Source organism: Nannobrachium achirus, assembly GCF_963921795.1.
Source record: "Nannobrachium achirus genome assembly, chromosome: 23".
Classification (NCBI taxonomy): Eukaryota; Metazoa; Chordata; class Actinopteri; order Myctophiformes; family Myctophidae; genus Nannobrachium; species Nannobrachium achirus.
This window is the reverse complement of record NC_137830.1, coordinates 3244311-3262076: the sequence shown is the minus strand read 5'-3', so window position 1 is coordinate 3262076 and position 17766 is coordinate 3244311. Positions and strand designations below refer to the sequence as shown.

The 17766-nt window shown below is 41.8% G+C and overlaps 1 protein-coding gene across 4 annotated transcripts in view; it reads right to left on the bottom strand.

Moving 5' to 3' along the window:
- The window catches only part of LOC308309076 (uncharacterized protein), a 244490-nt gene that overhangs the window by 16082 nt on the left and 210642 nt on the right, over positions 1-17766 (bottom strand). For 2 of the 4 annotated variants that reach the window (XM_080754538.1, XM_080754540.1), the window contains exons 1-8: positions 15426-15502; positions 10752-10871; positions 8818-8931; positions 8285-8428; positions 7471-7614; positions 6108-6221; positions 3606-3719; positions 2737-2850 (exon numbers count right to left, since the gene is read on the bottom strand). In XM_080754538.1, the coding sequence (XP_080610664.1) occupies positions 2737-2850; positions 3606-3719; positions 6108-6221; positions 7471-7614; positions 8285-8428; positions 8818-8931; positions 10752-10852 (845 nt within the window). In that variant the 5' untranslated portion in view covers positions 10853-10871; positions 15426-15502. Of the gene's footprint in view, positions 1-2736; positions 2851-3605; positions 3720-6107; positions 6222-7470; positions 7615-8284; positions 8429-8817; positions 8932-10751; positions 10872-13154; positions 13209-15425; positions 15503-17766 lie in introns of those variants that run through there. The other 2 variants (XM_080754539.1, XM_080754541.1) reach the window with 2 other exon arrangements.

The window sequence follows — 17766 nt, the reverse complement described above, 5'->3', positions numbered from 1 at the left end:
TTGGCGGACAAATAGGTACGGGCCCCGGCTCTCCCGGACGCTCCTTGCCCGAGTTACGGCATTTTATGTGAGCTGCAGTGGAGGGGGTCCTCCACTGGGGGCGCCACCACTTTTGCATCCGTTCTGGAGCACCAGGAGTGGGTGGTCCCCAGGAATTCCCCGTGAGCAGCCCCGTTGGGGTGGTCATTTTTGCACATTTGGTCATTTTTTACACCTGGGGGTCCCCCAGGGACCTGGGGGTCCCTGGAGCTGCGGGGGTCCTTGGAGGTTGTAGTTTGGCAGGTAAGGAGTGTGTGTGCAAAATTTGGCATGGATGGGGGCAACGGTTGTGGAGATATGAGCAGGGCAAGAGTGTGACGTGTGACGTGTGACTGACTGACTGACTCACTCACTCACTCACTCACTCACTGACGGACAGCCGGTGGAGGTTTTGGTAGTAAATGCGACCTACGGTCGCAATGAGCTCATGATTTTGTCTCCTTGACAATGCAGCAACAAACAATAGAAGAATGGTCTATGAACATACAGTAGGACTAAAACAGTAATATTAAAGGACAACTTTAGTTTTTTACAACAAGGGTTCATATTTTAGATTGTAATTAGAGAAAAGAAAAGGTGAGCGTTAAAATGTTTTCATTTGTTTCGTTCTATTGTTTTATTGCGTTTACCGTGCTAAAATGTGGGGCATGCGTATGCATGGGGGCATGCGTACAAGTGGCTAAATATGTCTTTTTATACACAAAAAGCCAGCAGTTTCTTTATTGCTATTTACAGTAACACTTCTAGCACCCATAAATCACATCCAACCATGAAAGGCGGCGTTGTATCTTGGGAATGGGCTTATTCTGTGTAAAATGTCATATTTAGCCACTTGTACGTATGCCCCCAACCACTGAAATAAGAATCTCTAAAACAATAGAAAGAATTAAATGAAATAATGTTAACACTCATCTTTTATATTCTTTAATTACAATCTAAAATATGAACCCTTGTTGTAAAAAACTAAAGTTGTCCTTTAAGGATTCACTCTTAGGTTTTCAATGTTCTTCATAAGGAGCCCTCCCCCTGGTTTACCCATTTAGACTGGAAAACGCATTATTACACATTATTTTGTGCTTTAACTATTGAAAAATAGCAGATATAGGGCCTACAAGCTCACAGCGCGGCACGGCACTGAGTGCCGCGCTGCGAGCTTGTAGATCTGCTATTTGTGAGTAAAACCTTTTCATGTGAAGGACCCCCAAAATGATATGTATTTGGCCACGGACCCCCATCTCAAAATATTTAGTTCCAGGGACCCCCCAGAAGCAAAGTTTTGAGCTACAAATATTCACAATACATATATTCAAAGATTTGCACACATTTTCACGACTTTTCAAAAATAGCAGATCTACAAGCTTGTATATCTGCTATTTTTCAATAGCTAAAGTATAAAATAATCCAGGCCCCTCCACCTTGGGCACTAGTAACTCAGTCCCATTTCCCCCCTTGTGACGCCCCTGACCTTACCCCTTATCCATAAAACCCTTTGCCATGTTTCACTATCTTAACATACTTTTTTAAATTGTTCAAATAACCGATCTACAAGCTCTCAACGTGTTGATGTAGATTGTAGTCAGGAAATATTATCAGACAAATGTCCAATCAGTGAATGAATTCCATTCCAAAAGTTTGTAAAGCTGTCTAGTAACACATCTCACAAAGATTTAAATTCAGTTTCCCTAGGAGAATCTGTGACAGCTGTTGAAAGTTAGGGTCCTAATAACTTTATTATACAAGGGAAAAAAGAAGGTTAACAAGTTTGTTAGGGGTTTTGTCAAGATTCTTACAAATGCTCTATACAGTATAAACGGTCGCCTCCATTTCCCCTCTAAAAGACCAAATAGATATTACATTTAGGGGATCTTTGCCAAAAAACATGATTTAGGGGGTCCAGAAGGCCAAATACATATCATTTAGGGGGTCCTTGCCAATTGTTTCCAATACTGAGCGTATCGTCAGAAAGTGTGCTTCGTTTGGGCTGATGTGAAGGCTCATGAAAATTCTGGTGCAGATCAAACAAACACCTTCGAACACCCTGGACGACGCTCCACGCGTCCCAGACTCTCCTCCCTTCCCTAAAACACCCTGGACGACGCTCCACGCGTCCCAGACTCTTCTCCCTTCCCTAAAACACCCTGGACGACGCTCCACGCGTCCCAGACTCTTCTCCCTTCCCTAAAACACCCTGGACGACGCTCCACGCGTCCTCGACTCTTCTACCTTCCCTAAAACAAAACACCCTGGACGACACTCCACGCGTCCCAGACTCTTCTCCCTTCCCTAAAACACCCTGGACGACACTCCACGCGTCCCAGACTCTTCTCCCTTCCCTAAAACACCCTGGACAACGCTCCACGCGTCCCAGACTCTTCTCCCTTCCCTAAAACACCCTGGACGACGCTCCACGCGTCCTTGACTCTTCTCCCTTCCCTAAAACAAAACATCCTGGACGACGCTCCACGCGTCCCAGACTCTTCTCCCTTCCCTAAAACACCCTGGACGACGCTCCACGCGTCCTTGACTCTTCTCCCTTCCCTAAAACAAAACACCCTGGACGACGATCCACGCGTCCCAGACTCTTCTCCCTTCCCTAAAACACCCTGGACGACGCTCCACGCGTCCCAGACTCTTCTCCCTTCCCTATAATATATTGTATAGTGTTATATTGTATATTATATGAGAGGATTCACTTACTGTGTGTGTGGAGGTCCAGGTTCATCACTGAAGTCGGGCACTACTCCTTTAGAGCGGTCACTCTTCATAGACACACAGCTGGCTGCTGAAGACTCTGCTCTGTGGTCAACACTTCTGCAATCATAAAACATGTTTATAAAATGATCATATGAGCACAATGTATAAAAGATTAAAGGAGTCGTTCAGACCAAAACACATATAGGGTTAAATCTGCCTTTTATCATACCCCTTCATACCTGCTTTAGTCGATTCTTTTCATAGCTGCCCCTGTTGCTAGATTTTGGCTGCCCCTGTTGCTAGATTTCGCGGGTCCTCTCATAACTAACAGAGTAGATAGTCTTTATTCTAGTGCGGTTATTTCTTTAGCTTCAAAGTTAGTATTTTTTTATTTGATTGTGTTTACACAACGTCCTGAGACCAACCAAACCGCTGTTTTGACCTCACAGGCACCCTTACTTGTCAAACAGACAAGAAGATCCTCTGCTCCTCCCCTCCCTTTCTAGGCTCTCCTCTCCCTGCACTGGTGCAGAGCAGAAGCCGTTTTTTGTATTTGTTGCATTCCTAAGACGCGTGGTACCCTTTTCACTTTGGCCTATTATAGAGTCACCAGTAGGCCAAAAAAACCACCTGACCTGTTCGGAAGAACACTGCTTCTAGTTTCTCTTTGATTTCTTCTTTGCTTTCCCTTGATGCTTTTTTGCTTTCCTGCTTTTTCTGCCTTGGCCACTTTATCGCTGCTTGCAGCTATATTTACAATCTAAAATATGATCCCTTGTTGTAAAAAAACAAAGTTGTCCTTTAAATGTGCACATGTAGCCTAACTTACAGTAGTTAGTATGAGGATATTTACTGTAGGAAGATTCTCTTACTGTGTGTGTGGAGGTCCAGGTTCATCACTGAAGTCGGGCACCAGACCTTTAGAGCGGTCACTCTTCATAGACACACAGCTGGCTGCTGAAGACTCTGCTCTGTGATCAACACTTCTGCAATCATAAAACATGTTCATATCATATGAGCTCATGATTTTGTCTCCTTGACAATGCAGCAACAAACAATAGAAGAATGGTCTATGAACATACAGTAGGACTAAAACAGTAATATTAAGGATTCACTCTTAGGTTTTCAATGTTCTTCATAGGGGGCCCTCCCCCTGGTTTAACCCATTTAGACTGGGAACGCATTATTACACATTATTTTGTGCTTTAACTATTGAAAAATAGCAGATATAGCTCACAGCGCGGCACGGCACTGAGTGCTGCGCTGCGAGCTTGTAGATCTGCTATTTGTGAGTAAAAACTGAGCACCACTGACATATGTTTCTATATCAGTGGTGCTCAAACCTTTTCATGTGAAGGACCCCCACAATGATATGTATTTGGCCACGGACCCCCATCTCAAAATATTTAGTTCCAGGGACCCCCCAGAAGCAAAATTCTGAGCTATAAATATTCACAATACATATATTCAAAGATTTGCACACATTTTCACGACTTTAAAAAGAAATAGCAGATATACAAGCTTGTATATCTGCTATTTTTCAATAGCTAAAGTATTAGTATTAGTATAGGTGTTGAGAATGTTTTTAATACCTTTTTGTGTGATGTCCATATATGGCACTTGCGATTCTGACCCTTACTCCTGTAATTTTATTTGGTCTGATCCCAAGCACATATGGAATAATGTTCACTGATATTGATTAACTTTTTTGTTATATCCTGCTTCCCTTGTAGACTGTACAAGGTTTTACTCTTGATTTTTTATTCTTGATTGTATTACCTTCTTGATTGACTAATTTAATGTATTTTTTATGAATTATTTGTGGCTATGATATTGTCCTCTCAGAATAGCACTTTTTACTGTGGGCAAAACTACCTTGTGCACCCACCTGTAAAGGCCGCCCCTCAGCCTAGGTATCAGAGTGGTGTGGGGCTCTGATTGGCCCCCACCATCCTTGTTGGACTATATATGTTGGCTCAGTGCCATCTTGCTTCTTTATGCCTGATGAAGGTCTGAACGACCGAAACGTTGTATTAAATCTATTGTGAGTGAAGACAGTGTGCGGGACTCTTCTTCTCCATTCGTCATTGTCACTGTTCCAACGCACCTGTCCCTGTAGGTGTGCATAAGGCCTTCTCCTCTAATAGCTAAAGTATAAAATAATCAAGGCCCCTCCACCTTGGGCACTAGTAACTCAGTCCCACTTCCCCCTTGTGATGCCCCTGACCTTACCCCTTATCCATAAAACCCTTTGCCATGTCTCACTATCTTAAAATACATTTTTAAATTGTTTATATAACCGATCTACAAGCTCTCAACGTGTTGACGTAGATTGTAGTCAGGAAATATTATCAGACAAATGTCCAATCAGTGAATGAATTCCATTCCAAAAGTTTGTAAAGCTGTCTAGTAACACATCTCACAAAGATTTAAATTCAGTTTCCCTAGGAGAATCTGTGACAGCTGTTGAAAGTTAGGGTCCTAATAACTTTATTATACGAGGGAAAAAGAAGGTTAACAAGTTTGTTAGGGGTCAAACTAGGGTTTTGTCAAGATTCTTACAAATGCTCTATACAGTATAAATGGTCGCCTCCATTTCCCCTCTAAAAGACCAAATACATATTACATTTAGGTGATCTTTGCCAAAAAACATGATTTAGGGGGTCCAGAAGGCCAAATACATATCATTTAGGGTTTCCTCGCAACATACATATCATTTAGGCGGTCCTCACCAATTGTTGCCAATACTGAGCGTATTGTCAGAAAGTGTGCTTTGTTTGGGCTGATGGGAAGGCTCATGAAAATTCTCGTGCGGATCAAACAAACAAATTCGAACACCCTGGACAGTTTACAGTTTAGGCATTTAGCAGACGCTTTTAATCCAAAGCGACTTACAATAAGCAGATAAAACATCACAATAATAAAAAAGGTTAAATGTACAGCAATATAACAAATGCAAATGAATATCTATCTAGAAAAAACAAAATAATCCATAAAGAAAAAAAAAAAGGTTTCTAAAAAAACTTAAAAACAAATGCTAACTAGCTTCATGTATGGTCAATGATTTTTCCTGTAGTGCTAAGAGTCTGGGACGCTCCACGCGTCCCAGACTCTTCTCCCTTCCCTAAAACGCCCTGGACGACGCTCCACGCGTCCCAGACTCTTCTCCCTTCCCTAAAACACCCTGGACGACGCTCCACGCGTCCCAGACTCTTCTCCCTTCCCTAAAACGCCCTGGACGACGCTCCACGCGTCCCAGACTCTTCTCCCTTCCCTAAAACGCCCTGGACGACACTCCAGACGTCCCAGACTCTTCTCCCTTCCCTATAATATATTGTATAGTGTTATATTGTTAGATGAGAGGATTCACATACTGTGTGTGTGGAGGTCCAGGGTCATTACTGAAGTCCGGAGGATGATCTTTCGAGCGGTCACTCTTCATAGACACACAGCTGGCTGCTGAAGACTCTGCTCTGTGGTCAACACTTCTGAAATCATAAAACATGTTTAAACAATTATCATATGAGCAAAATGTATAAAAGAGTACAATTATTGTTTTTTTCTCCATGACATTGCTGCAACAAACAATAAAATAATAGTCAAACATAGGACAGTAGAACAGATAAATGGACGGACGGACTGACGGACAGATAAACATTTGTTTGTTTCATAGATAGGACTGAAGTAGCCAGTCTGTAGTTCAGCTTCACCACTCATTCACAAACTGCACATACAGTAATTTATAATCTAGAGCTAAGGATTATTATTATACTTTTTTAAGATTTGTATTTTGGGCTTTTATGCCTTTAGGACAGTAGACTGAAAGGAAATGGGGAGAGAGATGGGGAGTGACACGCGGCAAAGGTCGTTCGGATCGGGAATCGAACCAGCGACGCCGCCAGGCATCCATGCCTAAGTGGTATGCGCCTGAACCAGTAGGCCAGCGGGTGCACCCCTATAGTTCAAGATTGGACAGGGACGAGACAACGTGATTAGACTATGGGCCCTAAAATGAAGCTCTTAATCCCAGCTCATATTCCTTAATTAAGTGATAACGGCACCATCTTATAAGCAATTGGTATTATGCAAGTGGCAGCATAAGAGTGGTTTAAGAGTCGCCAGCATATTTAAGGGATGGGGGGGTGTTTTATGCTAATTAGGGGGCGCAATGCAGTGACATCATGCTATTATGAACCTTGACAAAAGCGTTTAGAGGTCATTTGGCCTCCTCAGTGGCTTCCCAGCGCGGGTCCATTTGGTTGCATAAGAACACAGCAGATTGACTCGGACACATCTCAGTCAATTCTGATCTGATTTTAAAAACGTAAATTTCCACATATTCCCTGGGAAGTCTTTTTTCGTTAGTGGTACCAGCCGTGACTGTATTCTCTCCCTATCAAACAAGATCAAGCTAATACACGACTTTGTCTCCCCCCCCCCCCCCCCTTTTTTTTCCCCTATTGATTACTCATGCCATGGAGACTTGAGTTCAATAATATTTTGTTAGTATGTGTTGTATTCCTAGGACAAAAATGTGATTATAGTAAATCTACCCCATTGATTCCAGATGGGGACCCGAATGGATGGAGAAACCGTACTTTTTTTTTTTTTTTATAAAAGGCAAATAAGAGCAGGTGATTATTCTCATTTATCTTTTGCACATGAGAGTGGTGATAACCCACCCCGCCGCCCGCCAATTGAGTCTGAAATCTTATAAGGGGCTAAAAATGCACTTACTGTGTGTGTGGAGGTCCACTGAAGTTAAGAGGTTCCAATCTAGAACGGTCACTTTTCATAGACACAAGGCTGGGTGTTGGAGACTCTGCTCTGTGGCGTTTGGCAACACTCTGACTGACATCCATCTGGAGGTCTTTATTAAACCTGTCAGGGTTACAGTCAATGAAATAGATCATCTCTGGGTCTTTATTAAACCTGTCAGGGTTACAGTCAATGAAATAGATCATCTCTGGGTCTTTATTAAACCTGTCAGGGTTACAGTCAATGAAATAGATCATCTCTAGGTCTTTATTAAACCTGTCATTTTATCAAAGGAAAACCTCAGACCAGGATAATGTGGAGTCCAAGGACCAAGATGTCATAAGCGCCAGGCCCCGGTGAGGAGGCTGATTTGAAGACTTTCAAATATAATTTCTTCCATAGTGGAAGAAATGATACTTGAAAGTCTGTGCAAAATTTCACAGAAATCTCACACTGTGTTCATGATTTGAGGTATTTTGTTCAAGGCGGAGCACTCCTGCAAACTTTGGAAGCCGATCTCAGCCAATCAGGATGGAATCTGACAAATCTGTTTGTTTTAATCACTATAGAGATAATGTGTAAAGATGTGTATGATGTTTGAACAAAATCTGTAGGAGTACTGTCAAAGAAATTGATTCAAAAATTGCCCTACTGGTGGCGCTAGAACAGGCCGATCTGCTTTGGGATCCAGTGAGTGTGTGCAAGGTTTCACTGCCATCGGGCAAGCGGTGCCGGAGATTAGCTGTTAACAGACACACATATTGCTGTGTATTGTAAAGGAGGATTCACTTACTCTGTGTGTGGAGGTCCACTGAAGTTAAGAGGTTCCAATCTAGAACGGTCACTCTTCATAGACACAAGGCTGGGTGTTGGAGACTCTGCTCTGTGGCGTTTGGCAACACTCTGACTGACATCCATCTGGAGGTCTTTATTAAACCTGTCAGGGTTACAGTCAATGAAACAGATCATCTCTGGGTCTTTATTAAACCTGTCAGGGTTACAGTCAATGAAATAGATCATCTCTGGGTCTGTATTAAACCTCTCAGGGTTACAGTCAATGAAATAGATCATCTCTAGGTCTTTATTAAACCTGTCAGGGTTACAGTCAATGAAATGGATCATCTCTGGGTCTTTATTAAACCTGTCAGGGTTTTATGGAGGATTGGGGGGGGGGGGCTGGGGTATCAAATATGGAAGGATGTTGTCATGGTAAAATATTAAGATGATGTTCAGTTCAGTTTGATAACATCTAAATGATGTGTTTTACATTCTGACCTGGGATCAGTAGAGTTCATAACAACTAAATGATGTGTTTTACATTCTGACCTGGGATCAGTAGAGTGGTGTCCATCTTTGAAGTCAATACCTTTACTCATGGACCTGTCACTCTTCATGGAGACACAGCTGGGTACAGGAGACCCTGCTCTCTGCTGATGGACCCTGACAGAAAGACAGGATTATTAAAATGTTTACAGTTTTGAATGAATATTTAAAGTTTTTAGGATTAACTCAAAGGATTATTTCAAGTCAGGATTTAGATGGTGTTTTTAGCATGGGCCTCAGTCCTAAATAGGTTAATGGAATTAACTCATAAATAGTGGACCCCTCTTGGGTCCATTTGGTTCCATTTGTACTCGCCCTGTTGACTTCGGCTCCAACTAGGGATGGGATAAGCGATATAATTGTTTATCGTGATAAAAAACACTCATGATAATCGTATCGTGGAGATTTAATTTATCGTGATATCGTCCTCCATCATTCACTTGGATCAATTCACCTTTTATTTGCAGAGCTGCATATCCTGTACCACTTAAACCCTCTAGAATTGGTAAAAGGTACTTAAAACATACGTACTTGATACAGTCTTTTTTTCACTCTCTATCAAATGTCTTTCTCTTTGCCAAAAAAATAGCCGATCTACAAGTTCACAATGCATCGTAACACGACGTGTTGTGAGCTTGTAGATCAGCTATTTTTTGGCAAATGCTCCGCCCCAGGATAATGGATTTTGATTATCGTGATAATATCGTAAGTCGCGATTTCTTTTGTCACAATAATGGTGATATGAAATGTTCATATCGTCCCATCCCTAGTTCCAACTGCTAGAAACCTTGGTGTGGTCCTGGACAGCCAGCTATCATTCATTCATTCATTCATTCATTCATTCATTCAGAACCTCGGTGTGGTCCTGGACAGCCAGCTATCATTCAAGGCACACATTGCATCAGTCACCCGGTCCTGTAGGTTCACACTCTATAACATCCATAGAATCAGACCTTTCCTCACCCAGGAGTCAGCCCAGCTCCTCATCCAGACATCTGTCATATCAAAACTTGACTATTGTAACTCTCTCCTCTCTGGCCTCCCAGCATGTGCACTTAAACCTTTCCAACTGATCCAAAATGCTGCGGCACGACTGGTCTTCAACCATGCTAGATTTCATTTTGTATTTTGTAATAAATAAGTGTCATACATATTCTGGTTCTGATATTCTGTAAAAAGAAAAATCGTTGTTGCCAGGAACATATTTGTCCGTGTACAGAAATATTGATGACCCTGTGTGAAAGTATAGCAGGGTAAAATGTTTGAGTTTCAACTCCTGCAACAAAAACATGCAACCAGTCAGTCTGTATAGAGCAGCTTCACCACTGAACAGCACACAGTAATTTGTAGCACTTCATTCACTACACATAGTAACTTATAATCTATAGATAAACATTAATATCAAAGTGTACACATAGTAACTTATAATCTATAGATAAACATTAATATCAAAGTGTACACATAGTAACTTATAATCTATAGATAAACATTAATATCAAAGTGTTATAATCTATAGATAAACATTAATATCAAAGTGTTATAATCTATAGATAAACATTAATATCAAAGTGTTATAATCTATAGATAAACATTAAAGGGGAAGACCACCCATTTTCAATATTGAACTATGTCATTAATATACCTTAGAGGAGTTGTGTGGAAATAGAAAAAATGTTCCCCCCCTTCTGTGTTGCCTAGAACTGGAGGATTGATTTTGGGGTTTGTATTGTAAAGTACAACTTGATGACATCACACATTGTACTTTACAATACAAACCCCAAAATAAATCCTCCAGTTCTAGGCAACACAGAAGGGGGGGAACTTTTTTTCTATTTCCACACAACTCCTCTAAGGTATATTAATGACATATTTCAATATTGAAAATGGGTGGTCTTCCCCTTTAATATCAAAGTGTTATAATCTATAGATAAACATACTCAGTGTGAGGAGCTCCAGGTTGGGGAGATGTTGGAGACTCTGCTCTGTGGATGAGATGTTTGTCAGCTCCCTCCTCCTCTCTCTGCACACACTCACTCATCTCTGGGTCTTTATTAAACCTGTCAGGGTTACAGTCAATGAAATAGATCATCTCTGGGTCTTTATTAAACCTGTCAGGGGTACAGTCAATGAAACAGATCAGAAAACAGAGCTTGTAGATCTGACATTTCAGAAATCTTAAAGGTTCTACACCATGCATTTAAAAATAATTTATATAACATCGTTTATGTCCCAAAACACGTTTTTAAAAAGGTTTGAGCCTAAATTACAACTCCTGAATACAGAGCCCCTTTCATTTCTGCCTGGCTTTCAGAGCATTTTCAGCTGCAGTACCACCTTGTCCTGAGTGGGAGGACTGCGCTATTGAGACAGTTTTGGCCCCACACTCCTCCCCACCTCCTGCTCAGCAGGCCTGCCCACCCCTACCCAATCCTCTCCCAGCTCCTCCTGCCTCCTTCTCAGGCCTGCCCACCCCTCCCCTCCCCAACCCTCTCCCAGCTCCTCCTGCCTCCTTCTCAGGCCTGCCCACCCCTCCCCAACCCCCAATCAGCACAGTAGGTCCCGATTGTGATGTCACAATCGGACCTAAAATCAGACAGCCCGTTCTGAGACCTGCTTACATAGACCTGCCCATAAACTGAGAAATACACAATGGTCAGAAATAGGACTTTGTGAGGATAGAACGTGCTGGTGGGACAACAAAACACAAAAAATGAAAAAATGAAAATTCACAGTGTAGTCCCTTTAAAGCTATACTGTGTAAGTTGCTAAACTAGTGGTCAGTCGCGGTATTGCTTTTTACGTCCGTTTTTCGCCCGGAGTCGCCGCGGACCACTGCCGCGGACCACCGGAGCGGCACCGCAAACCACCATGACCGATACCATTCCCTAGAGTGGTAGAACGTAATTTTCTGAGCAGGATTTGGGGATTAAGAGGTTAAGAATCCTTCACCATGGTAAACACTGTAGTTGAGGGAGGCTATTTCCTGAACAGACGCAGCACACGCTGTGGATTGGCCGGTAGTGTATCATGTGTGTATGAACTGCGATGTGATTGGCCAACGTATACACAACGTATACAGATGATGCAGATGACGTCATTTTGCCGGGAAATCCCGCCCCTGTCACGGCTAAGTAGAAAACATATAAAGAGAAGGCTTCAGAAGCTGAAAATAACGGAGTGGGTGTTCTAAAACTTTAGCGATTTAAAGTTAGGACAATTTTAAGATTTGTTTTATTAAAAAAGTTACATGGTATAACTTTAAGTTAGGGGGGTTCCTGGTACAACATATTTTCATATGGGGGTCCTGTGCTTTTCCTATGCAAACTGCTAGCAAAGTATTCAATCAATCATTCATTCGTTCAATCAATAAATCGTGGGTATTAATGTAAACAGGATTAAACTGCAGATGCATTTAAAGGGACAGTCCACCCTAAACCACACCCCACACTGTGCTGTTCCTTAGGTGGAGTTTCCCTTTAAACAGCAGAGAAACACCGGCCAGAATTTGGTCAGAATGTATTGAGAGGATTGCCCCTTGAGATGCAGCATCTCATTTTAGAGTAGATCCTAAAATGTGGTGCCCAGCCCGGCCCATGCCAGTCACTGCCCAGCCACCGTTTGTTATGTTGTTATTACCGTATATTATCCTCGCAGCAGAAAATTAGGCATTGCCTAAAATACAGAGGGCTATATTTTGATTGTCTTAAGTAGCAGCTCTTACGCCTTCACTTAAAGGCCTGTCCATACTGTCTCCGACCACCAATTTATTACCGAACTCTAATTCAGGGTAATGCTTTTCAGAAGATGTGAGTGACGTCATCTTGTAGTTGAACCGGACCTTTCCGACAAAAAGTCCAGCGGTCAGAGACATTATGGACAGACCTTTAAGTTAAGTCACACACAGAGTTTATGTGTGACAGTCTTTTCTAGTGCCTAGAAAAACCCTTGTCTCATTGTGGCCAGCTCATTGGCTATAATCCAATGAGAGCTAGTGCTTTCAGTGTTGCTATAGATACGTGAGAGAACCCATAGCCTGGAGTGCTGCCTCCCACACACCCCCTCCATTCTAGCTGCGCACACTGAGACGTCATGCTCTAGGGGGAAATGCACAGCAAAATGATCTGAGCATTATGTTATGGGCCCGGCTCGGCCCGTTGGTGAATAAAGAATCGCCCCGAGCAGGACTAGACAGAAAGACAGACAGACAGACAGAAAGACAGACAGACAGACAGACAGACAGACAGACAGACAGACAGACAGACAGACAGACAGACAGACAGACAGACAGACAGACAGACAGACAGACAGACAGAGAGATGAGGCATGTCTCTGTACCTCACCTGAACCTGAAGACAGAGAGATTTTTTTCCACTCTGGTTTCTGCCAAACAAGTTCTAACAAGAGAATAAAGACAGATAAATATCTGTCTACACACACACACACACACACACACACACACACACACACACACACACACACACACACACACACACACACACACACACACACACACACACACACACACACACACACACACACACACACACAGCTCCAACTACAGCGTGACTGCAGTAACATGGCAGTGTGCCCAGATCTCCTGGGTGTGACAAGATGCAACTTAGCTCTGTTTACACAATGCTGAACCAACTGTATTTATTATGTTCCCCTTTTCAACTGTTTTATTGTTTAGTATGAGAAACAGCACATCATGTCTCCGTCCGTCCGTGTACGCCTTTTTACAGTCTATGGGTTTGCCGCTCTGACATCACGCTCTGACATCACTGTGATGTCAGGGGAATCACACGAACAGAATCCCTTTTCATGCCCATATATGGAGTTCCCTGATGTCATCAATATTAAGCCCTTATCTTAACTGGTTCTACAGACAGGGATCTCCATATATGGACATAAAAGGGATTGTATTAGGGCGAGGTCGCGCCATGTCTTGGCCATCTGGCCGGGTGATTATATCAGACCAGTTACCCATAATGGAGACCCCTGTTACCCATATATGGAGATCCATCACAGATATGGGCTTAATATTGATGACATCAGGGATCTCCATATATGGGCATAAAAGGGATTTGGTCCCCCTGGCATCACAGTGATGTCAGATCATGATGTCAGAGTGTGAGTAAATCAACAATAAAAGACAAGTGTTACCCATACATACAGATATGATCGAGATTTGACGGTTCTGACTGTGACCTACGGTCGCAACAAACACAGCTACACAAATGGTAAATGGTGCATTTATATAGCTAGCCCACTTTACAGAGAATGTGCATTACATTCACCCATTCACACACACAAATTCATTTCATTCACCCATTCACACACACACATTCATTTCATTCACCCATTCACACACACACATTCATTACATTCACCCATTCACACACACAAATTCATTTCATTCACCCATTCACACACACACATTCATTACATTCACCCATTCACACACACATCCATTACATTCACCCATTCACACAAACATTCATACAGTGATGTCAGAGGAAACCATGCTTGGCACCAACCTGCTCATCAGGAGCAGTTAGGGGTTCAGAGTCTTGCTCAAGGACTCTTCCACACTAACTCTAGGGGAGCCCGGGATCGAACCGGGAAATTTCCGTGTTCTAATGACGGCAACATCAATACATCTACACCAGTGGTTCTTAACATTTTCAGGCTGCAACCCCCAAAATAATCATATTTAAACTGGGGACCCCCACCCTGACACTAAAAATTGAGGCATTACATTTTGTATAACACGGTTGTAGATCTGCTATTTTCACAATTTCTGTTTCTATTTTGACAATTTGGCCAATGTTTGATTTGTCATTTTAGAGGTATTAAAAAGTCCTTAAATTGCCACTTTAGAAATGTGCAGATAACCTCCACTTTATGTTAGTTTGTTTACTGTTGAGTGAGAAAACAATGTTGCACATTAAGTTAATCATCTGGGGTCCCGACTCACAGGTTGAGAATGATAAACCTCTATCGCATCGTCGTAGCTCTATGTTCTGACAAAATGGAGTCTGAACAAACTGAGCCACTCCCTGACACACACACACACACACACACACACACACACACACACACACACACACACACACACACACACACACACACACACACACACACACACACACACACAGACACACACACACTGCTGATGACTAGAGGGCCACTCTGTTGCACAAAGGTTTCATGAAACGGAAATAGCAGATCTACAAGCTCACCTCATGTGGCGTCAGCGATGTTCTGTGAACTTGTAGATCTGCTCATTCCGACCCCCTAAACCTAACCTTAACCCTAAGCTCAGTCAAACTAACACTGGTGAATGCTAACCTACCAACGCTGGTGAATGCTAACCTGGTGATCGGAATGGAGACCCGTCCCCGCTCATTTCAGTACGCGACACCGTGGTACCATGAAGTATACATCTGATCACATTGTCAAATAATATTAGATCCAAACATTTTCCAAATAGTCGTTGTACAAGATCAAAACGCCTGGCATTTATTACTTTTATTATTATTGTGTTAACTTGACATGCACCTACTGTATTAGTGAGGTTCTATAATAGAAATAAATACATTTCTACTCACTCTGTTCACAAGTTTTAACAGCAAAATGTCCGTCTTCTGTCTGTGTGCGTCGTGTTCCACATCTCTCTCTGTCTCTCCTTACTGTGAAAACATCTGTTAAAAGAGAACAAAGAACTTTTCTCTCTTCTTCGAAGAGCAGGAGGAGTGGTTTGTGCAGAGAGGGAGAGTTCCTGAAGTCATGTGACTTACAGTAAACTGCTGGTGTGTGTGTGTGTGTGTGTGTGTGTGTGTGTGTGTGTGTGTGTGTGTGTGTGTGTGTGTGTGTGTGTGTGTGTGTGTGTGTGTGTGTAATTACAGGATATGGAAGGGTCGTTCCAGGACACTATGTTGCATAATGGCTTCAGGGACCGGAAATAGCTTATCTACAAGCTCTCCTCTTGTGGCGTCAGCAATGTGCTGTGAACTTGTAGATCTGCTCATTTCAGTGTGCATGTGTATGTACAGTATGAGCCCTAAGTGTTGAGGTGTTTATGAGTGGCATGTTTCTCTCCTGCGTGTTGGACAAGACATGATCACCTCAGCTGAAACCACGTTTCCACTGCAGGAATTAGCCAGTAGCTATGCCCCTCCCAAAAAGCTTTTGTCCAATGCTAGCTTAGAATAACTTCCTGCTTGCCAAGGTTTGCCTTGGCAACAGCCTTGGCAAGCTGCCGGTTGCTAAGCTAGCATTGTTGGACAAAAGCTTTTAGGGGAGGGGCATAGCTACTGGCTAATTGTGAACAGACTTTATTAGTTTAAAAGGCAAAACGTTATGCTTTCCAGCTCATTTAAACCAGGCTGTTGTAGCTTAAAGTGTTAGTTCACCTATTTTTTACATTAAAAATGTATTAATTGATTACCAGAGTCCCGTGGTCAGAGTTCTGGTCAGTTTCTAATGAATATTAAGTAGTTCCAATGGGGTGGGGGCCATTCGGCGTGGCCCAATCATTGAAAATAGATGAATCCACAAAACTAGCGTAATTTGTATTGTTGGCCTATTTCTACCATATAGAGCGACTGCAAAGTACCTTGTTTTGGGGATATACGTTGCAGCGGCGTAGTGATACTGGACACAAAAAATAGTACCATGTGACAGAGGGGTCAAAGTTGAACGAAAGTTGGTCTATTTGGTAGAAATAGGTCAACAATACAAATGACGCTAGTTTTGTGGATTCATCTATTTTTAATGATTGGGCCATGAGCCCCTGCCAAATCACCGGAACTACTTTATATTCTTTAGAAACTGACCAGAACTCTGACCACGGGACTCTGGTAATGAATTAATACATTTGTAACCACTATTTTAATGGCAAGTATTTCACACAGCTTCATGTCAAAAATAGGTGAACTAACACTTTAAGATGAAAGTGGGTGAAGGTGGGTAGAGCTTGTAAATCTGCTATTTTCACTAGTATGGGTCCAGGGTAAATGTCTAATTACTCTCTTTTAAAAAAATATATAAAAGGCAATAAAATATGTCAACAAGAAAATAAGAAGAAAATGAACACTTACCAGCCGTCATCAAAGTGAAGCATTATGTTTAAATGAGGGACGTCCATCACTAAATTAACTATGTCTGTTTTATTTCACTCAATATCTAGAACCTCAATAACATGTTAACAAATACAAAATATACAGTAAATGCATACAGTATACAAATACAAAATATACAGTAAATATATACAGTATACAAATACACAGAAAAGAAAACATCAGAATTATCAAGACAATGAATCATCAAAGATAGTCTGTGATGTCATCAGCTTTTACTGCTCTTCTGATTGGTCAATGACTCCAAAACCATGACCTTAATGAACTTAACTTTACAGAAACACTTGGTAACAAAGAAATATTCTTTATAGAAACCAGAAATCCAGAGAACTCTGGCTATTTGTGTAAACATTTGACTCTGAGACAAACTCTGATCGAACATTTTAAACACACACACATATCGAATTGAGGAGGAGTATTACAAAATATGGTTAAAGGAGTAGTTCACCAAAAATAAAAATAAATCATTTTCTGTCACATACTGTAGGGTTAGGGTCCATAGTTTGAGGAGGGACAGAGTCTCAAAGAGTCTCCTATTGACAGATGAGCAGTTGTCAGATTACTGTCTCAGAGTCAGGAATGCAAGGAAAACTAAATACTCTTGAATTAATTCAAGGCTTCGTGGCTTGAGGAACTGATAGGAAAAATATATTTTTTTGGTGTGAACTACTCCTTTCATTTAGCATCACAATCCCTTCAACCACAGAGGTCCAATCTACACTTGTCTTCCAAATCTAAAGGTTATTGAAAAACATAATAATAATTATGTTTCTGAAACCTTTTCATATTAAGGACCTCCGGAATGATATGT